The sequence below is a fragment of the Zootoca vivipara genome, chromosome 9 (assembly GCF_963506605.1).
Source record: "Zootoca vivipara chromosome 9, rZooViv1.1, whole genome shotgun sequence".
Classification (NCBI taxonomy): domain Eukaryota; kingdom Metazoa; phylum Chordata; class Lepidosauria; order Squamata; family Lacertidae; genus Zootoca; species Zootoca vivipara.
Window position 1 is genome coordinate 35735297 of NC_083284.1, and position 16074 is coordinate 35751370.

General features: G+C 39.5%; 1 protein-coding gene across 1 annotated transcript in view; it reads right to left on the minus strand.

The window, feature by feature from the left end:
• The window catches only part of RNF150 (ring finger protein 150), a 91353-nt gene that overhangs the window by 22115 nt on the left and 53164 nt on the right, over positions 1 to 16074 (minus strand). The window contains exons 2-4 of the mRNA XM_035111684.2: positions 9694 to 9944; positions 1373 to 1444; positions 436 to 518 (exon numbers count right to left, since the gene is read on the minus strand). Coding sequence (XP_034967575.2) covers positions 436 to 518; positions 1373 to 1444; positions 9694 to 9944 — 406 coding nt within the window. The remainder of the gene's footprint in view (positions 1 to 435; positions 519 to 1372; positions 1445 to 9693; positions 9945 to 16074) is intronic.

The window sequence follows — 16074 nt, forward strand, 5'->3', positions numbered from 1 at the left end:
AATCATCTGTTCAAAATTGGATTTTTCATGTGGGATTTCCAAAAATACTAGCAGCATGTGCACTGAGGTAGCTGAAAAGGGGGCATATATAACGTATGACACCACTGCTATATATATGATATATCTAAGAAAAACTGCAGTTAAATTGCTTCTACTTTAAGGTGATCCAGTAAGTTAAAAAAAAATCCAAATCAAATAAATTTCCGGCAACCAAATTTCAAACACCAATGCATTCAGTTTCTGTAGGCCCTTCCACCCCCCAGAAGCCACTCTAACTGTTTTAGCTTCAATAGGTTTTTTTTTTGGGGGGGGTGTTTAAAGCATATTGCACTGTTAGCAAATGACAAAGACATATTATTGGCCTGTGAAGAACACCACAAAAATCAATTACTTTATTAATTGTATCTTTCTAATTGGAGGGTTATATCAACTCACCGGCAGGGCAAGATCCTGACGACGTCATTCGGTTTGTAACCTTCAATACACACTGCACAGTTATCAAAATCAGGTTCCGTTTCCTACAGAAACGTTGAGATTGACATTTTCAACGAAAAGCATGGCGGACTGAAATACATTGACATTTAATAATATCCCCAAGTCCTTCCAGATTCTGAGAGTTCAGTTTAGACCAACTGGTTACAGTGTCCATTTGCAAAGTAAAAAGGTAAAGGTACCCCTGACCCCAGCTGCGGACGACTCTGGGGTTGCAGCACTCATCTCGCTCTATAGGCCGAGGGAGCTGGCATTTGTCCGCAGACAGTTTTTCCGGGTCATGTGGCCAGCATGACTAAGCCGCTTCTGGCGAACCAGACGGAAATGCCGTTTACCTTCCCACCGAAGCAGTACCTACCATATTTATCTACTTGCACTTGACGTGCTTTCAAACTGCAAGGTGGGCACTGAGCTGGGACCGAACAACGGGAGCTCATCCTGTTGTGGGGATTCGAACCGCCGACCTTCTGATCGGCAAGCCCTAGGCTCTGTGGTTTAGACCACAGTGCCACCCGCGTCGCCCCATTTGCAAAGGGATCCCTGTAATTCAGGAATGGAGAACCCTTTGGCACTCCGAACTCTCACCAACCCCAGCCAGCCATGGTTATTGGTCAGAAATGACAGGAGCTGGAGTCTAGCAATGTTGGGAGGTACCCCTGCTGAAGCACATAACAGAGGCCTGTTTCAACCCTTCCTCCATATGGAAAGTCAATGCAGCAGGTTGCTGCAGGTATGAGCAACCAGTGTGTGCCTTCCATACATCACTCTCCACACAAAGGTTTCTGGTTTATTTTATTTTATTGCCCACAGCACAATGCCTAACTGCATTCCCCACCCCCACCCCCTGCTTGGTTAAAACAAAGATTTAAGAAAAAATTACCTTATCGCCTTTCCTTATCGTTCTGACCTGCAGTTTGCTGATTGCTTTCTTTGCAGCATCTCCGAGACGGCGCTAAAAATGTAATATATCACTCTTTACTAATGAGCACACCTTCACACAGATGTTCTTGCATGGCTCTATAATAGTTTGATGGTCCAAGATCATTTTAAATGAAACAGAGAAGAGCTATGTAAATGCAATATTGGATTCAAAGAGGTCACTAATATGGGGAGTAATTGGTATCGACAAAACACCAGATGCAGTATGGATTAAAAGGTATCTAATTATCTCACTTTGTTGTAGATGTTCAATCTGTTGGAACAGGAACCAATGACAGAAGAATCAGGTGTAGCTGATTTCTGCTGATCCCCTGCTACGTATTTCATACTACATATTATTCCAGAGAGCCCGGCAACCTTTGGGAGCAGGGTATTTTTTTAAAAAAGGTGGGCAGGGGCTTAGGAGGATAGGAGGGATCTACAAAAAAATAGGTGTCATGACTTGTGCAAGTAGAAGCACTTTTTTTTTGACGATTCAGGACAGACAAAAACACTTCTTCACACAAAACATAGTTAAAGTACATTCCCACAATGGTCACCAACTAAGATAGCAGTATGCCTCTGAATACCAGTTGTTGGAATCACAAACATGCTCAATGAATGCATGAATGCTCTTGCAAGAACAGAGTTCTATTATGGGTGGTATCAGAGCAGGTCCATTATTGTCTGTGTATTGCTTCAGCACAATCCTAAACAGGCTGATTTGGAAGTAATTCCTACTGAATTCAGTTGGGCTTGCAAGACAAAAGCAAGTACTTCTTCATACAGTGCACAGAATTTGCTCCCAAAAGAGGCAACTTGTGTGGCTTTAAAAGCGGATTAGTCAGATTCCTGGAGGATAAAGCTATCAATGACTACTATTCCTAATGGTTTTGTTCCACCACCACTGTCAGAGGCAGCAATGCTTCTGAATGCCAGATGCTGGATACCATAGGAGGAGGTGGTGGTGCTCATGTCCTGACTTCCCATGGGCATCAAGATGGACACTGAGAAAATATGGGCTTTGGCCTGATCTAGCAGGTCTTTCAACCTGGTGGCCAAATAAAGAGACAGGCACAGAGGCTGGGCTGAACACAAACCATTTAATTTGAGATTAAAACCCATAAAACTGCTGCAGAGGGAAACACTATCAGTGCGGGATCAAACTTGAAACTGAAGCAAATTGCAATCTCCAGGGCAACCAAACCCAGGAACTAGAGCAGGCATCCCCAAACTGCGGCCCTCCAGATGTTTTGGCCTACAACTCCCATGATCCCTAGCTAACCGGACCAGTGGTTGGGGAAGATGGGAATTGTAGTCCAAAAAATCTGAAGGGCCGAAGTTTGGGGATGCCTGAACTAGAGGCACAACTGTTTGCATCCCTTTCCCAGGCCACACCATGAAGATGGGTAGGAAGGTCTGTGCAAAAGGAGTTGCAGGATGTTTTACCATTATGTTGCAAGAGGTATATCCTTAGCAGAATCTCAGACTGCATTCCTTGGCCAAATACCTGAAAATGTTCCGTACTCTGCAACATTTGAAAATGCATTTCCCCACTACGTTTTATTGCTAAATGAATACTTTTCTAAGCTAAGAAAAATGACTTTAGTGCTTTAGGACTACTTCATCTTTATGCTGAAATCTCAAACCACTTTCTCCCAACCTAAGTACATACTGACTTCACACCATCCCTGCATGAGTGAAGCCATCTGCCTGGAGAATTAGGGCAAAAAATTATTCCACATATTTTTTGCATCTGAAAGTCTGGAATGTGAATCATTCTTCACCCATCTGTTTCCATTTGCTTTTTTGTTTGTTTGTTTTTCCAAGGCACCATTCCAGTTTTCAGAAAAGAGAAGCAAAGATTTGGAAAGGGGGAAACAGTAAGAAATATAGATATACCCAAGATTGAGTTTCCAAAAAAAGCAGTTTATTTTAAGAGCTGTTGCTGCAGTTATTTCCTTTTTTAAACCATGTAATGGACTATAATAAGGCTATCAACTTAGGCCAAACTGCTTGTTGGCTGCTCACCCCTACCCCCACTTTTTGTTTAAGCAAAGGGAATTATTAAATACAGAGTCACTCCACTTCATTGTTTGAGCCACTCAGCGTAAAGAAGAAGTGAACTGATTAAAATATATAGGAGTTCCTGAAGAATCCTGCCATGTCATCCAACACGCATGTGGGGCACTTCCTCTTCCAAATGGGCTCCACTGAGTTTCTTGCATTTACTGTATGTCTGTGTACTGGATATATAGACTTGGATGTTCCCATTGCTCTGTTCACAGAAGGACCTTCAGTTCATGGTTAAAAAACCCCCCTAGGATCCAAGCAGTTATGTTTTTGTAGATAAATTTCATTATGTTTTGAATTTCTCGATCTTTCCCCCAGCTAATTAAATCGTGTTATATATTTTCGGTTTAATTGCCCTTATTATGTTAGTGCAATATATGGGGTTTAACATCTTGGGGCCACACTGACAGGCCTAACACCTCCCAAAGGTCTCCTACTCGGGTGGGAAGGCTGTAGTGCCCTGGAAGCCTTCATGCCCCGGAAAAGCTTTCTCCTTCTGCTCATCATGGAAGAAAGGCACGTTCCACCCTGTATTGAGCAGTAGGAGAGAAGCCGTGCAGCTTGGAGAAGGCTGCCATCACCTCTCCCTGGGACGCACAGCTTTGCTTCTGTTGCACAATATGGAGGCAAAACAGTCCATACTAAGCAGGGAAAGAGAAAGATGTGATTCCAGCTGCACATTGGGAGGCTATGTTTTATAATTTCACCAGAGTTGTTTACCTACCCAAGAGGCTCTGGCCAAATGCCGATGACATCCTTATTGAGGGGTGTATGTGGTGGTCGTATTCCACTATGTAGTGCTGAGCCAGGGCCCTCTTTAGTAGCACTATTTAGTCGGCACAAATTTCAGCCACCACAATGAATAGGGCTGAAAAGTGGTGCACACTGGCTGGATCACGTCCATCGTTTGCAAATGTGAAACATGTCCTTCATACAGCTCCTCAGAAGGGAGATAACAAAATGAACATTTAATGTAGCTCTTGATCATGACATGCTCGCCAACTATTATCTTGCAATGAAGCATTTTATCTTTGGCACCATTTCTCTCACAGCTTGCACAGAATAGAGGGGAAAGGCAAGAGGGAGGGAAATATTTCTCGTGCGCTTTTAATATATATCTAAGGATGTGAGCTAGTGTAAAATAGATCTGGCATTATGGCCAGGATCATCCGCTCCTCAATTTTGCTCTCATGAAGCATTTAAGAATGAAACCATTATTAAAATAACACGAGTTGCATCCAAATGATGTTTGATGTCAGAGAAGACCTATTTAAATGAATGGATCCAGTTTGTCGTGTTCATTAATTTCAATGGATCCACTGCAAGAAGGATTAGCATTGGACATAACCCCACCTACTAAATGTACTTTCATAGTGATTGTTCATCATTTAAATTAAATGCTGACGCACTCCTTGCCTCCCTGGATATTTTTGCTGGAAACTTCAACTTTTGAGTCAGCAGATGTTTAATACTTTGAGGAATTAGAAATTCAGTTTAAGATGGAAAATGAGGGTGGACAATAATGGATTAAATATTTGTGATACTTTTGGAATACACTTAAGTTTTAAAAATATGATCACCATATAAGACAAAATAGAATACTTTCTCATTTTTACCTGTCTCATTTTTACAGTGTTTAGACATTTATCCAGATCATGGCAGTTCCCTTTCTCCCTTTCTCCTCATTCCATGTGCCGCTTGAGTGGGGAAAGCTCCAGTGATCAGGATCAACTCAAATGGTTGGGTCATCTGAACATTCTCCCATCCCATGCAGCATATACAATGGAAACATGATTCCAATACAGTACTGCAACTTCTAAGTGATCAGTGACTCTTCCTATAGGAGGAACTGTGTTTACTTGGGGAGGCTGTGTTAGCTATTCCACTACTTGTGTAGATTCATAGTGTGGCAGCATATGGAAGAGCCTTCTTGGTAGTGGCTCCAGAGCTCTGGAACTTCCTTTCACTGGATATATGCCTAGTATCTACATTGTATAAGTGTCAATGACATTCCAAACTGACCTTTTAATCTAAGGTGAATTTTAAAGGGCATTTTGTCAATTTGGAGAGGAGCAGGGTTTTTTTTTTTAAAATGGTTTATGTGGGAAAGGGTTATTTACTATGGTGGATAGCAGTGGTGGATTCCTCTTTTTGAACTTGAAAGAAGATGAAGTTTTGCTGTTGCTTGTGATGGTGGCAGGAGTAGTAAAGCTCTTCTAAGTGGCTGACAGATGTCGCCATCCTTTTCTTTCCAAAATGCCTGTGGACTACTCTTTGCCACTGCAACCAGAAGTGATATTTTCATCCTAGCAAACAGGGAAACTACTTTTTTTCTTATGTTATGGTCCACTGACTGACACCTGCCTTTTGTATTTTAGATCTGAAATGAGACTATACAGCTTCCTCTGCCATAAAATTCTAGAGCTGTAACCAATTTGACATGAACTTGGGTGCTCTCTGTCAAAAGGAAAGAAAACCGGTGCAGAAAACAAATGAAACACAAATTTAAATAATTAAAATAGACTGCTGACAGAATTAAAATACCACTTGATAAAGATATTGGCAAGAATGACCTGAAACAGGAGTTTTTTGGATCGTGGACACATTTGCAATCCAGAAAAACTTCTCTCTAAATTGTTCCTTGCACTATAATTAGGCTTTTAAAAGCCTCCTGTTGGCTAAAGAAGGGGTTTTCTCCCCAAGCCTAATTGCAGTGGAGGAAGAAGCAGAGGGATGGGACCCTGTGGATAGCAAGGAAAGTTCTTGTGGGTGCGTGTCAGCCCCCAGGCACCATGTTAGCAACCCATGATGTAATTATCATAGCTATTGCTATGCATTATATATCAGTGAACATTACACTGAACGGAGGGAATGACAAAGGCCAAGCTAAAGAGGGCAAATGTCTGCAACAAATGGCTTTAGAAGAAGAGATGGAAAACCTCCATACTTCAAATGTCAAACATGCAATACTACACCGGACATTAAGCTTTGAGCACTCTGCCCAAAAAGACGCCGAAGAAATACTGAATATGTGAGAGCCAAAGGCCAAACAGATATAAATTATAAGCAAGTTGATATTTCACTTCATTTCTACATACCATACAGCTAAAGGTATATTAACTGTTAATGTTTTATATTTTGATCCAGGCAGAAAGGGCTACTTTAATAACTCATGGCACAGGAATAAAGGAAAATGGTTGCAGCAAAGACTAATGGCACAGATTGAAAGAAAGCTGTCAAGAGAAGACTCCCTATTAGCAGCTCTCAGATTTGGAATGAAAGCTGGCAAAGATCAAGCAATAAATGTTGACAACAGGACTTGGAAATCTACACTCTCTGAACATTAGGCCAAGGAAATTTCATTTTTTTATTCCAAAGCAAACAAGAGGAATAAGTCAGTGGTGGTTTTTAAATCTGCATTGAGTTCATCAGATACAGCTGATGGATTGCAGTAGGAAGAATGGGACAGTTTATTTATTTATTACATTTAGATCCCACCTATACATGGTTAACCTGACATTATCCTCACAACAATCATATGAGCCAAGAGATAGTGACTGGCCCAAGGTTCATGGCTGAGTGGAGATGAACTCTGGTCTCTCAGGTTTTGGTCCAAGACTCTGACCACTACACGTCAAAAAACACACCAAAAATTCCACAGGAATCTTTATTATCTTTAGTAGGAAAGATTCAGTTTGTGATGTGTACCAACTGCAACCTGCTCTTTAAAACATAGCTCTGCTAGAAAGTTGGAGTGAAATTTCCAATTTTTAATAAAGAAAACATATTTATGACAAAAGTATGGGCGGACATGTGCCATGAAAGTTGATATTGTTCAAGGTGTGTGTGGGGGGGGGGTTGCTGTATTTTTTTATGCATGCACCAATGAAGAGACTCTTGTTGGGCAGAATAAGTTGACCATTATAACAGCCATGGCTGCTTACAGATGTATTGCCACCAATGGCACTGACTGAGCATAATTTCAGTTGAACGAAATATAAAAATAATAGTGCAAGCCTTGGTTTCCAGAATTTATTCCAAGCAATCTTTCGGCGAATAAACTTGCATATAATCTGTGGGCTATTTTACTCTCCATTCTGAATATTCTTTAATAAGGTATGCAAAGCTTAATCTTACATTTGTCAGCAGTATTGCACATTTGCATTTTTAGCATGTCTGAAATATGTAGCTTTTCAGTCTCTTTTACTGAAGCCATTTGTGTAATATTTAATCCTCTTTAGCGGAAGCCATTTGTAGTTCCTCCAGTGAATTATGTGCTCACAAATTTTTTTAGTCTCTTTCTTTGCATTTATATAATACAAAAGTACAAATACAAATAACTTAATTCCCATCTCCCCCTTTCCCCAAAGTATTATCTGTGTATATATTAGTATAAGGCAAGTAGTAATATAGTCCATATGTTTATTCTTAAATGGTTATAATTGGATATTGTGATATTTTCTTAGCAGATTGTTCCAGAGAGTTCCATGAATTGCTTGTGCCTTTGTCATTATGCTATCTTTCCTAATGTACTGAACAAACATGTACCGAATTTCTTCAAAATCATCTCTGGCTTTCGTGTTTCTTCGAGCTTTAAGTTGCTTTGACAATTTTTCCATGACAGCAATATTTCCAGCCATGTGTCCAATGTTAAAATGGCATCTTTCTAATATATTTATATATTAGTGGAGGAGGACTGCCACTGGGATCACAGTGCATAGAGGGGTTTATTCCTTCCCTCCCCAGATGTGATTTGGCTGAAAACCGCCCTCCCACACAGGCATGAAGTTTAGCAGTTTAAAAGTTCCACTGGACGCTAATGGAGATTTTTTTCCTTCTGAATCTAATAGACAAGACATGCCCAGAATGTGGGGAGATCTTTGTCCAAGGAGAGAGAAAGGACAAATCTCATCTCCTTGCATGTTGTGGTTCTAATGACAACTGGATCCTTGTGCCTATAACTAAAGAAGTAGTAACAGAAATGTAATGTGTAGTTTGGCCCCAAGGTATCCGTTTTTGTCTCTGAGATAGCCTGATATATGTGAGCAGTGATGCATATGTGTAGACATACAAACTGCTGGTTCAAAATTTCGGATGGGGTGTGGGTGCTAATTCAGTCAGTGGGGCTAAAGGAGAAAGGTAACTGCTGGATCTCTGTACCCTGGTGCTGATAAGAGAAGTTACAGAAAACAGACAGGGGCTGGATGGCTGGTAGAAAACCTTAAAATAGGAAACTAATGGAGCAGTTGTACAGTTACCATTTTCTTCACGAAAATAGTTACTTTTCTTTCATACCTTATTTTACTCATCTTCTATCTACAGAGGTTTTTCCACTTTTAAAGGAAGTTACAGCTTTTTTTCCACTTCTGCTTTCTTTAACTTACTGCCATTCCCCACTTGGTACTAGATCTGACTACTCTGTCTGGGCCTTTTGCTCCTTATCTGTTGCCTTTTGGCATTTCCAGTTCCAGTTACTCAACCTGAGGCTAAGAAGGAAGGTGCGCACACAACAAAGCAGGAATGTAAGAACTCTGCTACCATCACAAGCCATATGGGAGTTAGGTGTTCCATTTTTAACCAGGAGTAAAATTCTCTTACTTTGCTTTATGTAATGTGTTAATGGTTGTTTTCTCTGGAGTAAAAAATAAATAAAAATAGTGTGAACACATTCCTGGGCATAGAACTATCAGTTCTGACACCTCACTTATTCAGTGCAAGAACTGTCAAATGGCACATCATCCTGTTATTCTCTTAGCTGTTGTATTGTATTATTATTATTTGCTAGATTTCTGACAACCCGTCATGATAAGTTCTCATGATGAATTGGGGCAATATAAAAATATAACATTAAAAACAGTTATCAAAGGCCAGCGGAAACAGGTGCCAGACACATCTCTGTGGGGAGGGAATTCCACAGTTCCTAGTGCAGGTGAAAAATATAACAAGCACTTCATTGTGTAAGAATCTATTAATTCACCTGTCTTTCTCCCCTGTTTTTTTGTTTTTGTACTAGCTGACTCTCTCTCATTGCCCCTTTCCTCCATATTAAACATTTCCTTCTTGGCAATAAAAAGACAGGTTAATTTAAAGTGCAATTCATTACTATGGCTTAACCGGAAAGGTTAAATAACAATGACATAAACCCTTTTAAGGAACTTGGGTCAGTGCGGGAGAGAAAACTACTGTATGTCCATATGCAAAGCTACTCACCTGGTTTCTGTCTCTAGCATTTGCATATCTAAACCTCTGAATGTAGTAGAAGACTAGCCATGCCAAGGAGATGATCATCAGCACAATGAAGGAGATGGAGACAAATACCACAGAGGTTCGGCTAACGTACTTCTGTAGGTTTCGGGTTCCAATTGTTATATGCATCATCACAGTAATATTTCGCTCCAGCAGACTCACTATCTCTTTCCCCTTTGGCTCAGGGATCATTATTGCTACAACATCTTCTGTACCTGCCAGATTGGGAAGAAGGAGAAGCAACCATTAAAAAACAGCAACAACCAAGGAAAGCAGAATTTTTTAAGAGGAGGGAAAGCAATAGCATCACAGCAACAAAGAGGCACAATGGCAATTAAATAGAAGCATCTGCAGAATACTCTTATGTGTTTACTCTCAGTTTTCCACTGAGGGAGGAAACCAACTTGAACCCAAAGAGAACTTTAGGTAGGAAGGTTGAAACTCAAAGTTGCAATAGGGTCCTGCAACAGCTTGCGAGAAGCCAATTTCAACAGTAGGAAACAGGGATTGAGTAATGATTCGTAGGTGCTACATTCCTTTCCTATTTGACCACTTGTATTTAAAGCTATTGTTTAAGATCAAAGAGTACTGTACAAGGGTGCTATGATCATACAAAATGTCTAACTGTAAATCATGTCTCATGTTGGCTATGTCTTCGGTGGGAACAATAGAGTCTCTGCTCGCTTTATTGCTTACATCGCTCCTTCTCTTTTTCTATTTCTAGATGCCATTAATACAGAGTTTGCTATGAATTTTTAAGCAGCTGACAAGACGAATCACACTGAATCATGAATCAAAAGTGTCTAAATGCAATGAATGGGTAGGGTTTTTCTGTCGTTCTTTCTCTAAACATCTCAAAATGCCATTTTTCTTTATTATTTAACAATGGGGGGATGTGATGATGTGGTTAACTGAAACCTACTCACTTGCTGAGGGACATTTATCCATTCTTGTATTTGAGGTAAAAGGACTACAATATGTCCCAGTGGCCTTTGATTAGCAGCAGCCTCTAATTTTGCATTGCACAAGGTTGTTAATGACTCTAGAGAGGATTACCAATAAGGAAATGGAATCAGGAGAATGGTAGAAGTGCAACGACCACACTCTCTTCATCCTCAAGTTCTTACTGTCTTTCAGCTTGATTTTCCAGGGCTCCCAAATGCACAGGGAGCCTCCATGGATACAAAAAGACTTCCCACTACAGACACCCTCCATGATTTGGAAGTCAACTGAAATAGTGGTGGAAAGGGGTGAAGCTAGCATGCTCATTCCTACTGCCCTCCTTTATGTGCTTATGTTTCCTTATTAGTAATGCCTCTATAGGGCTTGAAATGATAGGCAAATCAAACACAACCCAGCAACATCTCAGTAGCCTAGACTCCAGAAATCAAGATGCTTCCTATTCTATCTTTTGGTTCTATATTCAGAATCATTTTATTGCTTGCAGGTACAGACCCAGTCATGTCCATCCAGCACTAGTAACTGTCTTTCTTGGAGAACTTTCAAGACATATAAAAAAGAATTTCCTTTATTTTTTTTAAAAAAATCAGCACCATAATATGTGTTCTGCATACCAGTCACCTCATAAACTGAAGAGTTTCACTGGATCAGTAATTTGCAATACATTTACTTATTAAGTATTATTGCAGAGGTGAAAAGTGTTGCATTTTTTTTGGACCACTCCATTAAACCAGCCCTGACCTAACTAGAGTTAGTTATAATTAATTCCTATGGAAGCCAACAAAAAGGTTTTAGGGACAAGAAACTCAGGTCCCTTTTTTTTTTAAAAAAAGGATCTAGTCATGACGATGGATGTTGCAGAATTCCAGTGAAAATGGAAACAGAAGCACAAATTGCTGATGCTCACTTATTCATCCCATGTTTGGAATGGAATTCAACTTGTTGTTTTTCAGTCTAGAAACAATGCATAATGGATGGCTTCCCTCTCCCTCATTTATGTTGTGTTTCCTTTGCATTGAAATGAATGGTGTAGGAAGAATGATAATTAATTATGTTAAATTCATAACTTCCATAAATTAAGTAAACACATAAATTCTGTTAAATAGCAGACAGTAGGATGATTAGCATGGTATTTAGCAGGAACTGAGCTGCAGTGGAATGGAAACAGCACTGATTGTGACAAAGGCAGGTCAGAACTGAAATGGCTGCCTTCTTACTTCCCTAGTCATGACTAACTTTAGATGGATTGTATAGCACAACTCAACATACTGTATAAGAACTCAGGCAAAAGGTTATGCTTCAATACCATATAATGCTGCAGTAGAGAAAACTGAAAACAACAACACTGATTTGAAAATTGTACTTGGAGGTTTTAGGAGCCTTACATCAGAATCCTGTTACATTAACAGTCAATTCTTGGACAAACTTTTGAATGAAATAAAAATGTTTGAGAAAATGTAGAAAGAAGCATTTGATTTCTGAAGCTTACTATCTGACAAAGTAAGACAGGCATAGTTCATCTGAAATATTAAGTGGTAGACTTCTCTAAATCACACTTGGATTCAGCAAAAACTGCCTTGCAGAATAATGATAACTAGCCCAATCACATGTAACTAGTGTCAGTCACTGATGACCAAAACAATATAGGAATAGACCTATCTTTCCCACACATGTATTGATTGATGATATTCATATTCCTTCCAGATATATATATCTGATCTTACCTTTCTACTGCATTGGGTCTCAAAGGCAACTGACAACTCAATTTAAAAACAAAAACAAAATCATCATCATCATCACTACAATAACAACAACACTGCCTGCCCCCCCCCCCCAGGGACTCGGGAAAATGCTATAGAAAGCAAACCTTAAAGCAGTATGACAGAGAAGCTTCAACGCATAAAAAGAGCAATAGCAGCAGCTGTTAAAATTAAATAAGCAAATAGATCTTGTAAACCACCAGAAGGTTGGGAGGACAGGACAGATTTAATGCGGCACTCAAAGAACAGCAGTGTCAGCACCAGGCAACAATTGTCTGGGAAAGGAGCTCTACATATCGGATCATAACCATAAAAGAGACCCCCCTGGCAACCACCCACCTAATTCCAGGCAGTTCCTCAGCTGAAAACCTTCATTTTCAAAAAAGATCATTGTCTGATCATACAGAGGTTCTATTTGCCATGGGACAGGTTATTTAAAACCATGAAATAACCCCCCCCCAAAAAAAGGTTAAAAAAAGTTTATGTATAAAAGCTTCTTATCGCCCTGCTGGATCAGCCCAAAGACTGATTCAGCATCCAGCTTCCTGCAATGGCCAGCCATATACCCTTGGGAAGTTCATAAGCAAGGCCTCACTCAGTTAAGTAGCCATTTCCCCATCAGTTGGTATTCAGAGACATGCTGCTTCTGATCCTGGTGGTAACATATAGTTATCACGATTAGTAGCAAATGATATCTTTAAAGAGGGAATAAACCATGGAGGATAAGGATCTCCGCTTTGGTAAAATGCAACACATAACAGGTAGATAGGCCCATGTAGAATTATGGAGATGGGGGAATTGGCATAGACCAATCTTTTGTAACCTGGTACCCTAACAGACATTTCAGATCTAATAATTAGCCATGCTGGCTGGGATTGGTGGCAATTCTAGCCTAGCCAGCAATCCCCGGTGTGAAAATCAGGGTTTAAAAAGTACTCAAGTATTTCCAATTTTCACTATCAAAAATATAAAAGATAAATAATGAAAAACAAAATAAATATCCTAATAAACATAAATACAATGTATGATGATGATGATGAAATGCCTCTGTTTTGTCACCTATGAAATGTTAGTGGACATCTTCCCTTCTAGATAGTTTTCCCTTAAAAAAAAATGAAGTCATTCTTCCATTATCCTTTTCTCCTTTTCCATTATACAGTACTTTACCAACTCACTTTGAATCCATATATAATCTGTGCTATGATGGGAGCAATACTTTCATATGACTTTTAAATGGAGTTATGGTGCTTCCACATGACATAGTCAACATCAAAATGCCAACCCACAGCCAGCTTCCAAAAAAGTCTCCCTATTTACCCTTCCCATGAAAAAATTACAAAAACCTGTTGTTGACTACCCATTCGCGATATTAGAATAACCCGTTTGCAATATTAGGTCCCTATCTGAAAGCACTCCCTCTCTCTTATTGAAAATACTAATTCAGACTATAAACCCATCCTTCGGCCAAAAACACAATGCTACAGACACATTAACAATTTAAGAGGATAATTAAAGCCAAAGAGGTTACTCCCCCCCCTTTTTTTGTTTTACACTGGTCGTTTAATGTCTGGCTACGATATGAAGCAATTAAAATGAGAACCTTCCACTCAAGATATTAACAGAATACTACAGAGCTCCACTGAACCTGTATGAATGCTAATTAGGACTCCTTTCAAAATGCAGACCAGACACAGACAAGATGCAGCTGACTGTGATCTTTCCAACGTAGCATAGAACTAAGCCAGTGTGTTTATCATTGCGCAGGGAGGCCAAGAAATTTCTTCTCGTTTTGCTGTAATCAATGTCAGTTGTGCAGAGGCCACGAAGAACTCAGAACTGGATGGCTTTCCTTAATTGTATGCAGACACTGCGGCAAACCAAAACGTATGGTGAAAATGTCCAGCGAAATAGTTTATATCTTGTGCCTGACTCCCCAGCCCCTGCTAATAAAGAATTTCAACCCATCAATCAGCAGGAGAACTTAACAATATGAAATGAATTAGGATCCTGCTATTTATTTTGGTTAGATTAAAAATGTCATAAAACATCTAGGCATTAACAGTGCTATCAGACATCATTAAAAGCTTTTCCATATGCTGCTTCTTTGGCCTTTAGGAACACTTTACTCCTCAAAATTCTGGCAGATTACCCTGAGTCTTTCTCTCGAGACTGCCTGTATTGTGTTTTTCTTTTTCTTTTTCTAAATCCACGCCTGGCTTTAATGAAACAATCTTATTGAATTCTACTTAAGGCTTAAACTTTGAGACTCTGCTTTGATTTTGCAAATCCCTGTAGAATTTTACCTCAGTCTTTCAGAGCTTTTTCATCAAAGTCTATGAACAGACGTTTCACTACTCTAGCCACAACACACCAGCCTGGCCTTGGTTACATGCAGATTTCCTCAGCTTGCAGTAGCCCATCGTGAAATGCGCTGGGGGAGGTTCCTACACCCTTTAGGGTGATATTTGGGGTGTGTGAGCAGGGAATTATTGCCTGGGAGGGCAGCTGAACTGCGTGCTGATTGTAACTACTAAAAAAAATTTTTTGGGGGGGGGGCAAAGTTACAAACTGCAGAAAAATAGAGAAATAAATCCTCCTATTGTTCAAGGAAAATATAATAAGATACAAGAAATTTTAACTACGGATAAGATCTCATATCAGTTAAAAGCTACAGCTAACCCCAAAATTAATTATAAACAACAACAACAACGGTACTTGCTCCTAAGTATTATCCACTCTGCTAATAAATAAAGAATACTCAGATTCTCCTCAATAGTACTTTGGTGATTACAAGATAACGGTTACTGATTTTTTTTATACCTACATCCAAGAAAGCCTTTACTATGCCTTTTACTGTTCCTGATCATTCTGATTTCTTCCCTTCACACTTAATTGTCCATATGCTCTGTGTTCTTACTTGTGTCCTTAAGGAAAAGGAAATGTGTTATTTTAAACTGTAACAAAAAATTCTAAAGTAACAAAAGATATGGATAGGGTGAAAATGAATGATTTGTTTTAAAAAATAAAATAAAATATGGGTCATTGTTGCTGCATATTTCTAAAGCAATATTAAATTATTTTTGAGTACACTCTGAATTGGTTTGTTGATATCTCTGTAAAATAGCCTAAGGAAAACAGAAGCTTGTCTGCATCAAAGCAGCATAAGCAATTAAACAGCCTCAGCCTAAATTCACAAGTTAAAACAAATGTCTGCTAGCCAGTGTGAAAGGAAGTAAATGTTATTATCCACAGGTATCACGCAGTGTCTGTCAATTATGTGCTAGCCAGATGATATACGATTAAGTGCAAAAAATGGCTACAGTACTGTTCTGCATTTGATCTTTGGCAGAAATGACTGTATATTTCATGAATATACAAAGAGAAAGCTTTGTGTATTTTCCCAGCACAATTATGGCAATGGGTTTATTTATTTGAAAATTTATAACCCAATCTTCTCACATGATATAACAAGGCAGTTTACATCTTATAAAATGCAATATAAGAGACCCTGCTATGCCTATAGAGCAGGCATCCCCAAACTTCAGCCCTCCAGATGTTTTGGACTACAATTCCCATCATCCCTGACCACTGGTCCTGTTAGCTAGGGATCATGGGAGTTGTAGGC